General features: G+C 44.3%; 1 protein-coding gene across 2 annotated transcripts in view; it reads left to right on the forward strand.

Annotated features, from left to right (window-relative positions):
* The first annotated feature begins 2,499 nt into the window (after positions 1–2,499).
* The window catches only part of C2H8orf34 (chromosome 2 C8orf34 homolog), a 285,116-nt gene continuing 274,148 nt past the window's right edge, over positions 2,500–13,467 (forward strand). For both annotated transcript variants that reach the window (XM_030553243.1, XM_030553244.1), the window contains exon 1: positions 2,500–2,810. In XM_030553243.1, the coding sequence (XP_030409103.1) occupies positions 2,742–2,810 (69 nt within the window). In that variant the 5' untranslated portion in view covers positions 2,500–2,741. The remainder of the gene's footprint in view (positions 2,811–13,467) is intronic.

Raw genomic sequence — 13,467 nt, forward strand, 5'->3', positions numbered from 1 at the left:
TTATACCAAATAGCTGATGACTGTATTGTTTGAGCTCTGTGGGATAAAGTGAAAAAATGTGCTAACACTGAAGCTTCTTGTTCCCACCCTCTGTAGGAAATACCTGTACTCCTACACTTCAGCAGCAGGCAAGCTTTCCATTAGAGAGCTGTGAGAAACTTTCAGCCAGAAAATAACAACATGCGGTCCACTCTGGATAGTAACTTTCAGGCTCTTGGTAAGGAAATATCTGTGATTATGTCTCTCTGTAGTGTCTGGTCCACATAGAGGCTATGAGTCTGCTACTTACAGCTAGGAAAGTTGTTCCATGATATCATAGGATGCTTTAGTTTACAAAGATAGTAGTTGTGCTTTTGATGCTGTAGGCTCTGGGCTCTGTCCTTGGTGATGATCCCTCCTGGTTGTGTTACAATAGCTTTGTCAACTGGGCTCTTTATGGTGGATGCTGAACTGGAAAGTCTGAAGACTAGTTTACAGCTGAGGGTGAATTAATGGTGGGGGAGAGGGAAATAAGAGATAAAATAGCAAGAGACATAAGTAAACAACAAGGTGTATAAAACGGAGGGCTAGATCTTGGGGTGCAGCTAAATTGCACAAAGTGCAATTCTGGAGGGGTGTGCAAGCGTAGATTAGATGGGTTAGCCTACTTTAAAATCTTTATTACAGCCATTGTTTTATTTGAATTGTTGCCAGTGCACTTTTTTACACTCCTCTCTTCTGAGCTTTATGGAGCAGCAGTACTTTGCTGATCCTATTGATGCTTTGTGCAGCCAGGTCCCTGTGTGCTGTTAGAGAGCCTAAGGACTGCTGTAATTTATTCCAGCTGTATTGGCCACAAGAGGCTATAAAAGTACATCCATGCCCCTTTTTTTTCTTACACTGAGGTGGAGTAAGAGCCTCTATGTTGATTCTGCACCACTGGTCTTCATCCTCACTGGGCTGCTTAGAATAATATGGCACTAAAACTATTCTAGCAATGCCATGCATTCTAATTGGAGCACAATTCCCCCTCAAAATATGGGCTGATATGAACATTGAAGGCTTGAGTGCCAACAAGAACAAAAAATCTCAGAATCCTAATGTAGAAAGACCTTGTATCACTGGTGGCTATTTTAGAAAATAAAATCCGTGTGTTGCTGGTTTTGGATATCAGTGGTGAAAATGATTGTGCCTCAGCAAAGAACACTGTGCACAATGTCTCTCGGAACTCACAGGTACACAGGGGGCATCATGTCCACTGCTGCACTAATGCAAAAAGGGTGCAGTATAAGATGTATTCATAAAAGGTGCTGATAGCCGACCTCCTTCTACAGCAAGGGACAAGTCTTTGAAGTGAACAACAATATAAACAGTAGTCCATAAATGTGAGATCAGAACTCATTATTCAAAATTCACCTTCCTCTAAAAGAAAATTTGAATTGGGAGCATCTTTTGCTCTTGAATTTGTTGGACATTTGAGCCTTTCCTGCTCTGGTGGTGCAATGGACTAGAAAGCCTGATTCAGCAGATATGCTGAATGTTCAGCATAACTGGGCACACACTTCATAGCTCTTTGTTTTTTCTTGTAGGAGAATTTAAAATAAAAAGGGAACATTTGTTGTTAAAATAATTCAAAATTAGATGGTGAATTCTGACAGCAGAACTAATTCCTACTGATGAATAAAAGCATCGAATCCTTAATCCTGAAAACTGTGTTTTGTTAAAATGTTATTTTTTGAAGGGAAGAAGGATGGTTATGATTCTGCTTCCCGATCAGGTGAGGAGGAGGTTTAGAAAGAATAAGTACCGTTTTCTTGGTTTCGACCCTAATCCAGCTTCCTCTAAAACCAGGTGAATTTTATGTTGACATTAATGGGATTTGGATGAGGGCCCTTGGTTACTGGGGTTCAGATAACTGGTAGCAGGGAAGATCCCTATATATTTTAAATTGTTTTATTATCATGAACAGTGCCCTCAGCACATAGACAGCTGGGAACTTCATCATTACAAAGAAAATAATTTGAGGTAGAATAATACGAGGAAGGAAGGGGAAGAATTGGATACACCCAGCAAACCCCCCCCCCCATGGCGCATGTGCCAAACAAATCATTTACTAGCCTCTCTCCCCCTAGCAGAAGTTTGATCTGTTCCTTTTCAATCAATATGCAAATAAGGGGTGTGAGGATTGTTTGTACAGCCCCCACCTCGCCTGGATATTAGCCCTGGCTGCTGAGGAGAGTCAGTTTCCCTCAGCTCATCACGAAACTTCAGCCAGCGGGGGAAGCGTGTTACCGTGTATTGCGCTAGCAGCCAGGCGCTGGCAGCTGGGAGCCCGGCGCGGAGCTGGAGGCTGCGGGCTTTGGTCCCGTATGTGCGAGCAGCAGCCGAAGAACCAGCCCGCCCCCGCGCAGCCAGCGGCGCTGGAGAAACAGCACCGGCCCCGCGGGCTGCGCTGTCGCTAGGGAGGCAGCTGGGCGAGGCGAGCGGAGCGGCTGCTCCGGTAACCAAGGAGCCGACCCAGACACACGCCGGCGCCGCTCCCTTCTCCTAGTGCCCGGCTCCGCTCAGTCCCCCGCCTCAGCCGCTGCCTGAGGGCAGCCGCGCTCCGGCACTCCCGGCGCGCCCCCATTGCCGGAGCTGGCTCCATCCCTGGGACTTGCGCTTTCGTCTCCCCCTGCGGGGTCCTTCCCGCTCCCGCCGCCTGAGAGCCCCGCGCCTCAGGGAGGGTGAGCCGGGCCCCCGCCTCGGCAGCTCGGCTCCTGATGGCGGCGCAGCAGCAAACTAGGATCCAAGCCTACCTGGAGAAGAACAGGATCGGGCCCCTGTTCGAGGTGAGGCGGGAAGGGGGCGCGAAGGCAGCTCCGGCTACCTGGGCGGGGGGACGGGTTGGGCTGCCGGGGCACAGCAGGTGCGAGCGCATGTGTGACCCACCCGTGAAACGTCACGAGATTCCACGGGCTGCAGGTGCGCGCCTTGCGCCCCCTCCCTGCACCTGCACCCTCACACGCCTGGTCCTGCTCTTCCAGACGCAGGGGACGCCGCCGCCTCACGCGCAGGGATTCCCCGCACGCAGAGCGCACGCCCCCAGCTTGGCCACAGCCGGGGGAAGCCCCGCGGGTTCCGCAGCCCTTGGGCGCGGGCAGCCGCCTGCTCTCGTTTGTGTGTGAACGGAGCGGGGAAGCGTCCTGTGCGTTGCTAGGGCGAGGGGGGAGTGAGTGACTTTGCCCCGCCCGGCTGAGAGGCGTCCCTGTCATTTCCATGGGAGCGCTGGGAAGGGCTCGCTGGGCAGCGGCCAGCGCGACCTGTGCTGACACACACACACACAGAGCCGCCACATGGGCACCCCTGTGCTCCAGAGTGAAAAATAGAGGCTATGGGAAGACCTTGGGGAGGCAGGAGAATGGAACAACTCCTTCTGATGGGTTAGAAAGAAATTCAACATAGCGAGAAATGAATGTGTATTTACAGGGAAATCACCGCACTGGGCTGGGAAAACAATACTTACCAAATCTGCATACGCCTGTTGGAAGTCGTTAAGGAATAACATAGGTGCTGCCCCACCCCCTGGCTAGAAGTGGTTTCCATTATATACAGGATTTACAGTTTGGTTCAGTGGCTCTCAGCATCCTCCCTACACAAATTGTTCCAGCACCCTGAGAAATGATGTATTTTACGTCAGTATTTGCAATAAAACACTTGGCCACAGGCTAAATGCAGTATTTTGCTTTAATATGAACAAGATCTACAAAACCTGTGTGTATGATCATATATAGTACTATTTTCATTATTTTCCTTATCCTTTACCAATCTTATTACATCTGTTTCACCTATTAATGTTACCTGGAAAAATGTAGTTTGGTGAATTCTGTCTCTCCATGTTAGGAGGCATCTTCAAACCCTAATAAAAAAAATGCAAATTTTGTTAGAAAACAAGTTGATATGGGTCAGTTGTTACATCTTACATGGACTAAAGCTGTTATGACAGAATACCTTGGTTCAAAGTCAAGAAGGTGGATATTTTCATTCTTCAAGTCTGTAATAAAAACTCTATTTTGTTTTTAAATTCAAAGTAGATAATAAGGAATGGACCAATTTAGGTATTTATAGATATTTTTATCAAAACCAAACTTTCTCCTTTGATATTAATGAAATGTTAGATTTTTATAAACATGGTGGCTTAGCAACTATCATGAAAAAATGACTCATTTGTCTCCTCTTTCGATTTTTCACTAATAGACCTGCCTTTTGTATACTAAAATAAAAACAAAACAAAACACCCTACCTGATAGAAAACAAGTTGATAGTCCATAAAATAAGTGTATGCCTTTTTACCCGAAGAGGCTCTTGGCACTTCAGCCAGATAAAGCCTGGCTGCCCCTGTTTTATGTGGGTGATGTGAATTTTATAGAATCAGAGGCTTGAAGGGATCTTGAGAGGTCTAGTCCGGTCCCCTGCACTCAAGGCAGGACTAATTATTATCTTGACCACCCCGATAGGTGTTTGTTTAGCCTGCTTTTAAAAATCTCCAGTAACAGAGATTTGAAAACCTTCCTAGGCAATTTATTACAATTCTCCACCACCCTGACAGGAAGTTATTCCTCATGTCCAACCTAAGCCATCCTTGCTGCAATTTAAGCCCATTCTTTTTGTCTTATCCTCAGAGGTTAACAAGAATCGTTTTTTCTTCCCCTTCCTTTTAACAACTTTTTATGTACTCAAAAACTGTTATTATATCCCCCCTCAGTCTTCTCTTCTCCATACTAAACAAACCTCATTTTTTTTTCAGTCTTCTCTCATCGGTCATGTTTTCTAGCTGTTAATCATTTTTGTTACTTTTCACTGGACTTTACTCAGTAGAAATGTCCATTTTTCCTGGTTTGATCCTGACATCCTTAGTCAAGGAAAGCACCTTTGAAGTCAGTGGGAATTTGTCTTACTCAAAGACCACAGGATCAAGCTAATAATGTAACTACGCTTATTGTTATATAGAAAGATATAGTATATTGGGAGCACAATGTACCCACAATCAGTTAAATTGAATAATATTTTATAGTTTGTTGTGTCTACAGGTTTTGTCATAGTATAAAATAAAACAGATACTTGGGTTTCAGTGAAAGATGGGTAAAATCCTCTTCATGTTCTTTTTAGGCTCTTTATCCCATTTAATAGAATCATAGACTATCAGGGTTAGAAGGGACCTCAGGAGGTCATCTAGTACAACCCACTGCTCAAAGCAAGACAAATTCCTAAATAAATTATCCCAGCCAGGGCTTCATGAAGCATGACCTTAAAAAACCTCTATGGAAGGTGTCATAAACAGATAGTTGAGGGTTAATGTCTCTTTTACCTGTAAAGGGTTAAGAAGCTCAGTAAACCTGGCTGACGCCTGACCAGAGGACCAATAGGGGGACAAGATACTTTCAAATCTTGGTGGAGGGAAGTCTTTGTTTGTGCTCTTTCGAGTGTTGTTCGCTCTTGGGACTAAGAGGGACCAGACATCAATCCAGGCTCTCCAAATCTTTCTAAACCAGTCTCTCATGTTTCAAAATTCTGAGTAACAGCCAGGCAAGGAGGATTAGTTTTATTTTTGTTTTCTCAACTTGTAAATGTCCCTTTTTGCTGAGAGGATTTTACCTCTGTTTGCTGTAACTTTGAACCTAAGGCTAGAGGGGGTTCCTCTGGGCCATACAAATTTGATTACCCAGTAAAGTATTTTCCATCCTGATTTTACAGAGATGATTTTTACCTTTCTTTTTAAGAACCTGATTGATTTCTCCTTGTTTTAAGATCCAAGGGGTTTGGATCTGTGTTCACCAGGGAATTGGTGAAGTCCCTCAAGGCCACCCAGGGAGGGGAGAGTTTTGGGGGGGACAGAAAGTGCTCCAGACATTGACTTCTGGATGGTGGCAGTGTACCAGATCTAAGCTAGTAATTAAGCTTAGAAGTGTCCATGCAGGTCCCCACATTTGTACCGTAAAGTTCAGAGTGGGGAAGGAACCTTGACAGAAGGAGATTCCACCACCTCCCTAGGTAATCCATTCCAGTGCTTCAACACCCTCCTAGTGAAGAGGTTGTTCCTAATATCCAACCTAAATCTCTTCCACTGCAACTTGAGACCATCACTCCTCAGTGGTAGCAGATGACAGACCAAGAACAGTCTAGATCCATCTCTTTGGATGGTAGTTGAAAGCAGCTATCAAATCCCCCCTCATTCTTCTCTTCTGCAGACTAAACAATCCCAGTTCCCTCAGCTTCTCCTCATAAGTCATGTGCTCCAGCCTCCTAATCATTTTTGTTACCCTCCACTGGACTCTTTCCAATTTGTCCACATCCTCCTTGTAGTGTGGGGCCCAAAACTGGACACAGTACTCCAGATGAGGCCTCACCAATGCCAAATAGAGGGGAATGATCATGTCCCTTGATCTGTTGACAGTGCCCCTACTTATATAGCCCAAAATGCCATTAGCCTTCTTGGCAACAAGAGCACACTGACTCATATCCAGCTTCTTGTCCACTGTAACCCCTAGGTCCTTTTCTGCAGAATTGCTGCCTAGTGATTCGGTCCCTAGTCTGTAGCAGTGCATGGGATTCTTCTGTCCTAAGTGCAGGACTCTGCATTTGTCCTTGTTGAACCTAATCAGGTTTCTTTTGGCCCAATCCTCTAATTTGTCTAGGTCCCTCTGTATCCTATCCCTACCCTCCAGTGCATCTACCTCTCCTCCCAGTTTAGTGTCATCTGCAAACTTGCTGAGTGTGCAATGCACGCCATTCTCCAGATCATTATTGAAGATATTGAACAAAACTGGCCCCAGGACCGAGCCTTGGGGCACTCCGCTGCCAACTAGACATGGAGCTGTTTCTATTCCTGATGTTAATTAGTCACCAATTGGCATGGACAATTGTCCTTTGTAATGTGTACAAACTCCATGGTGCTCAGTCAGTACAGCGTGAAGTTAGATGGAGCTTAGTAAAGGTTAAATTTGGTCAGCAGGTCATAGCTGTTATTGTCAAACTACCACTATACATGGTTCAAGGCAGAAGCTTTAAGGAAGTGCTTAAGTATTGCTGATTAATAGTGTGTGAACGGAAGGGTGCCACAGGGAATGGACAGAGAAACAGTGAATTGCAGTGAGGAGAGCCAGGGATGGAAGAGAATAAACAGAAACGTGTCCACCTATGTAGGTAAATGAGCAGTACTCTGTAGAAAACAGGATTTTGAACTCCAGATACAATCGTACTGGCATAACAAGCTGATGTCTGAAATGCCAAACCATTTTTTTTTTTAATGACCAATAGTTCCCTTGTATGTTAGTCTGGGTGCTTGAAGCTGTTGATCAGTGTATGGTTTGTCCTGCCAAAGGTGCCAGTTACTGACGGTTTTGTGTATGACATTGTAACTGTTCTCCTTTCTGTCCTGTATTATCCTGTACTTGTTGTCTCCATTTTTGCCCATTATTCTCCCTATTGTACTGTATTAGTAGTGACCAGATCTGAACACCAGCTCTTATGGTATTCAGCTTCAACAATAGCAACACATGGTATACATGAGGGTCAGTAAAGTTGCAGTTGTTTGGGAAATCTTAATATGGTAACAATCATATGTTGTCCCAATGTTTTCAGGGGGATGGAATATTTCACTTGAATGTCACAGGTTTAATAACTGAAGTGGAAAATTTTTTGAGAGTGTTACCCTTTGCTAAAATTTCAATTTTAGATTCCTTTCCTGAGATGGCTACTCACACCTTCCTTATCTCCACAGTAGAGTTAATGAGCCATCTTTGCCACAGTGAGTCAGTGGGAATCAATTAGTCTCCTACAAGGGTTCCAACCCCTGTCAACAGGATGGTCAGTACAAAACCCCAGCCATCCTGCTACAATGGCTTGGGCAATGTACCCAATTTATAGTAGTGCCTGTTAAGGCACAGTTCAGCCTAGTATGTAGAGGAGAACAGATTGGAAAGAGATTGGGGAATAAGACACAGAATGTAAGCAAGAGGAAACTTATCAGTATGGAGGAAACAGAAGAGACATAAAGAAAAGGAAACATAACAAATAAAGAAACAAAATTATCACTTAACTTTTTACACAGATTATTATTTTTTCTATGCTGTGAAGTAAAAATACTAAAAGAAAAGGGAAAACAAATAGAGGAAGAGAACCAGAAACGAATAAACTCGAGAACATTTTTCTTCTGATTCACAATAACAGGAAAAAGATTAGAAGGAAGGAGTTAGCTGAAATAAGGAGGAACTCAAAATTAGTTTGGAGGAATACTGAAGAAAAGTATAGGGAATTAAAAAGGATACCAAGGGGGTGGAGGAGAGGAAGGAGCAAATGGAGTCTACTGGATAGAGTGCTGGATTGAGAAACAGGAGACCTGACTTCTATTCCTGGCTCTGCCACAGATGTCCTGCTGTGTGGTTTGAGCATGCCGCTCTACTTCTCTGTGCTTCTATTTCCTTTCCAAACCACTTGTCTGTCTTGTTTATTTAGACTGCATGCTCTTCTGTCCCTCACTGTGTTTGTACAGTTCCTACCACAGTGGATTCTGATTTTAGTTGAGCCTTTAGGCACTGTTGCAAGGTGGTTTGGTTTAAATCAAAGGAATTTAAATAACTGATTTTAATCATGATTTCAATCGGCAAGCAGCAAACCTTGATTTAAATAATGGATTTAAATCATATTTTCAATTTTACTTTTTTACTTGTTTTCCTAAATAAAAGGTGATTCTCATTGGTTGCTAACCATTAAAATGTGTTCATTTGCAACTAAATATAGCCTTTACACTAATTTTGGTGTTTCTTTTTGCCAGTGAAGAGGATACACTATACTTACTTACATTTATTTAAGTAATTATATAGCTTAATTTACATTTATTCAGATTCTTAATATTTACACTTTTTGGTTATGTTAGAAAATGGTGAATGATGCAGTTCTTACTTACTAGATTAATTTTTTACTTGTGGTTTTTGGCAAGCTATATTTGGATGAAAATTCAAATTCAATGTAAATGAACAAAAACAGCCTTTTATTTTATTTTAAAATTTGGCAGCAAATATGTTAATTTTTTTAAATTTAATTTAAGCAATTTGAATTGATTATAATTAGTTTAGACCTTAACATACGTTGTCATAATTCCAAATGTAATTTTAAATAGGTTTATTTTTAGAAAATAAACCTATATTTAATTTAAATTTTAAAAAATCCAATTTAAGTTAAATGTTTTTGAAGCATTTATTTTATCCACCATGAACTATAGTAATACAAGCAAAGAACAGGAGGCATATCAAGTTTCTGTAATTGATCCAGTCTAAGTGGTATCAAACATTTGCAATATTTTTTTCCACTTTGTCTGCCACAGTGGCTGGTTAGGATGTGGAGAGGCCTGAAGGCTGCATTTGATCCACATGAGCTAGGGCTGCCAGGATTCAGTTTTCGACCAGAACACGTGGTTCAAAAGGGACCCTGGTGGCTCCAGTCAGCACTGCTGACTGGGCCATTAAAAGTCCCGTTGGTGGCGCAGTGGGGCTAATGCAGGCTCCTTGCCTGTCCAGGCTCAATGCAGCTCCTTGAAGCAGCCAGAATGTCCCTGCAGCTCCTAGATGGAGGGGCAATCAGGGAAGCTCTGCATGCTGCCCCTGCTCCCCATTGCTGGCTCCACAGCTCCTGTTGGCCAGGAACTGAGGCCAATGGGAGATGCAGGGGTTGTGCCTGCGTGCGCAGGCAGCACGCAGAGCTATCTGGCCCCTCTACCCAGGGGCCAGACATGGCAGCCACTTCTGGGAGTTGCGTGGAGCTAGGGCAGGCAGGGAGCCTGCCTTAGCCTCACTGTGCCACTGACTGGGAGCTGCCTAAGGTAAGCGCTGCCAGGCCAGAGCCCGCACCCCTACCCAGTTCGGAACCCCCTCCTTCACCCTAACCCCCTACCAGAGTTTGCACCCCAAACCCCTTCCCCAGTCCTGAGCCTGCACCCTCTCCTGCACCCCAACCCCTTGCCTCAGCCCTGAGCCACCTCCTGAACCACAACCCTGTCATCCCTAGCCTCATCCCAGAGCCCACACCCCCAGCTGGAGCCCTCACCTCCTCCCATACCCCAGCCCTGAGCACCCTCCTGGACCCAAACTCCCTCCTGGAACCTGCACCTGGCACCTCCTCCTGCTCCTCAACCCCCTGCCCCAGCCCTGAGCCCCCTCCTGCACTCCAAACCACTCTTCCCTGGTCCCACCACAGAGCTCGCACCCCAACCGCCTGTCCCGGCCCTGAGCTCTGTTGTGCACTCCGAATCCCTTGGCCCCAGTCTGGAGCTCCCTCCCACACACCAAGCCCCTGCCCCACCCCAGTGAAAGTGAGTGAGGGTGGAGGAAAACGAGCAGTGGTGGGAGAGGGGATGGAGTGAGTGCGGACAGGGCCTTGGGGAAGAGGCGGGGCTGTGAGAAGAGGTGGGGCAGGAGCGGAGCCTTGGGAAAAGGCAGGGCAGGGGTGTTCGGTTTTGTGCAATTAGAAAGTTGGCAACCCTAATACAAGTGGATCTGCACCCTCAAAGATCTCCACTGAAGTCAATAGGGCTCTGCATACGTTCAGGTCCTGCTCATGTAGATCCAGTTGTAGGATTAGGGCCTTAACTTGTAACTAGGCGGACTTGTCCTTCCTTTAAATACTAATCAAGTCATCAGAAAACTGTAAAGTATCATTGTCAGGGTTGGCAAGGTCAAAATATGAGCATTTTTTCCTTATTTTTGTGTAAAAAAGCAATACAGTATTTTGCATGTTTTTTCTTAAAAAAAGAAGAGAAAACAAAAAAAATTGGAAAAAGTACCAGCAGCATCTGGGCTATTATTAAAAAAACTTTCCCAAAGTTTAATTCTTGGCAATGGAGAACTGACCTGTCCTGATCCTGAAAGGATTAAGTGTCTCAGTAACTACTGTTCCTAACTACAGCCCTATGGGACTATTTGCATGCAGAGTTTCTCACATGCTTACGTTTTTGTGAATCCGCTCCTAAAACAGTCACTATAAGTGATTTTAAAAGCTCTGCATAATATTATGCCCATATCATTTTAAGCATAGGACAATGCTGTATGTTCCAGGGTGTAGTTTTCTAAAGGACTTGTTCTTTTTATCTTTTTAACACATAGCTTGTCCCTGGACCAGTTAGTCTCCCATGTTGCTTAGTGAGGGCATATTGACTAAATAATCCATGACATTTACATTGGGGGAGCTTTTCAAAGCACAAAGGGCAATTGCGACTTTGAAAAGCTACCCTGTTGTGTTTAAATGCTGAAGTTGTTTTGTTTGGACTTGGAAGCGATTAAAAAAAATTCCTTGTGAGATGAACATTAGAGGGATTTATGATGTCCCCTTTTATAATTATCTTGATTGTTTTTAATTTTTTTTCCTCCTTCCAGGAGAATACACAGTTCTTAGTTTACATATTAATTACAAAGAGCCCTGCTTTCACAAGTTTTTTCATCTTCATTATTGCATATCTGTTATATTTGAGTCATAAAATATTAATAGTAGTTATTATAGTCCTATGTAACCTAGTTAACCTATAACTTATAAAGTAGAAAGTACTTCCAGTTTATGTAAGCTGATATTTATTTAGCTCTCCCCATTATCTCAGACCTGCTTTACAGGGTGGCCCTGATATGATAAAAGTGTCAGTGTTAAGCCTGTTCAACCTCTGCAGTTAGCTTTTTGAAGGCCTCACAAAACTGTCATACAACATCCCCTCATTCAAGCTGCATTTATGCAACTCAATTGCTGGCATATAAATATTTCCCAGTGAAGTTTGCAACCATGCCTTTAGTATAAATTGCAGATGTGTTTTTTCAGATTGTCTGCTTAGGGCTTGTCTATACGAACAGTTAGTGGGTGGCAAGCTGAGCATCCTACTGCCATGCACTAAAAGTCCCCTGTTGTGCTTTGATCTCCACTTTGAAACATGCAATAAAGAATTTTTAGTGTGCAGCAGCATGATACACATAGACAGTGCCTGTCGGGCTAGTGCAAGGTTGCACTGCAGCTTGCTGTGCACTAATTGTTTGTATAGACAAGCCTCTAGGAGTTGATCTTGCAAAGATTTAAGCATATGAGTAACTTTCCTCATGTGACTTGTACCACTGGGACTTTCTTCATGTTAGTTGTCCCAGGATAATAAGTTCCACACATGTTGAAAACTTTTGAGAATCACTAAGTTTGAGTGTAAAGACTTTGGGTGAAATCCAAGATTTCATCTTTTGAGTCTAAAGAAGCAAGGAGAGGAGTCTAAAGGAGCAAGGAGAGAGGATTTTAGTAAGGAAAAGCAACTATTAGCAGGCATAAGATGGTAGAAGTTAAAGTAGGTCAACTCCTATTTTAACTTGCACCTTGTGTATTTTTCTGGTTCCTTGGAATGCAAGGTACAACATCTTAGATTCCCTTTACATTTACACATTGGTGAGTGAAGGGAGTGAAACTGATACTACCTCACATCTATGGCCTGATCTACACTACACGTTTAAACCAATTTTAGCAGCGTTAAACTGATTTAACGCTAAACCTGTCCACGCAACGGCTCTTTAAATCGGTTTCTGTACTCCTCCCTGACGAGAGGAGTAGCGCTGAAATCGGTATTACCATATCGGGTTAGGGTTAGTGTGGCCGCAAATCGACGGTATTGGCCTCTGGGCGGTATCCCACAGTGCACCATTGTGACTGCTCTGGACAGCAATCCGAACTCTGATGCATTGGCCAGATAAACAGGAAAAGCCCCGCGAACTTTTGAATTTCATTTCCTGTTTGCCCAGTGTGGAGCTCTGATCAGCACGGGTGGCGATGCAGTCCCAAATCCAGAAAGAGCTCCAGCATGGGCCATACGGGAGATACTGAATCTGATCGCTGTATGGGGAGACAATCTGTTCTATCACAGCTCCATTACAGAAGACGAAATGAGAAAGCATTTGAAAAAAATCTCCAGGCTATGATAGACAGAGGCCACAGCACAGTGCTGTTGGATAGGCGTAACGGAAAGCTAAAGAATCAAATGGATGCTCATGGAGGGAGGGAGAGGGTACTGAGGACTCCAGCTATCCCACAGTCCCCGCAGTCTCCGAAAAGTATTTGCATTCTTGGCTGAGCTCCCAATGCCTGTAGGGTCAAACACATTGTCTGGGGTGTTTCAGGGTATATGTCATCAATTTACCCCCCCCCCCCCGTGAAGGAAAAGGGGAAAAAAATCATTTCTTGACTTTTTTATATGTCACCCTATGTCTACTGCATGCTGCTGGTAGACACGGTGCTGCAGCAATGAATAGCAGCATCCTCTCCCCTCCCCTCCCCTCCCCAGTGGCAGACGGTACAATATGACTGCTATCCATCGTCATCATCAGCCCGTGAGTGCTCCTGGCTGGCCTCAGCTGAGGTCGGCCGGGGGCGCCTGGGTAAAAATAGGAATGACTCCCGGTCATTCCCGGTGGATAGTACATCCTCATCATAGCAACTGGGGGA

Source organism: Gopherus evgoodei, chromosome 2 (genome assembly GCF_007399415.2).
Source record: "Gopherus evgoodei ecotype Sinaloan lineage chromosome 2, rGopEvg1_v1.p, whole genome shotgun sequence".
Lineage (NCBI taxonomy): Eukaryota > Metazoa > Chordata > Testudines > Testudinidae > Gopherus > Gopherus evgoodei.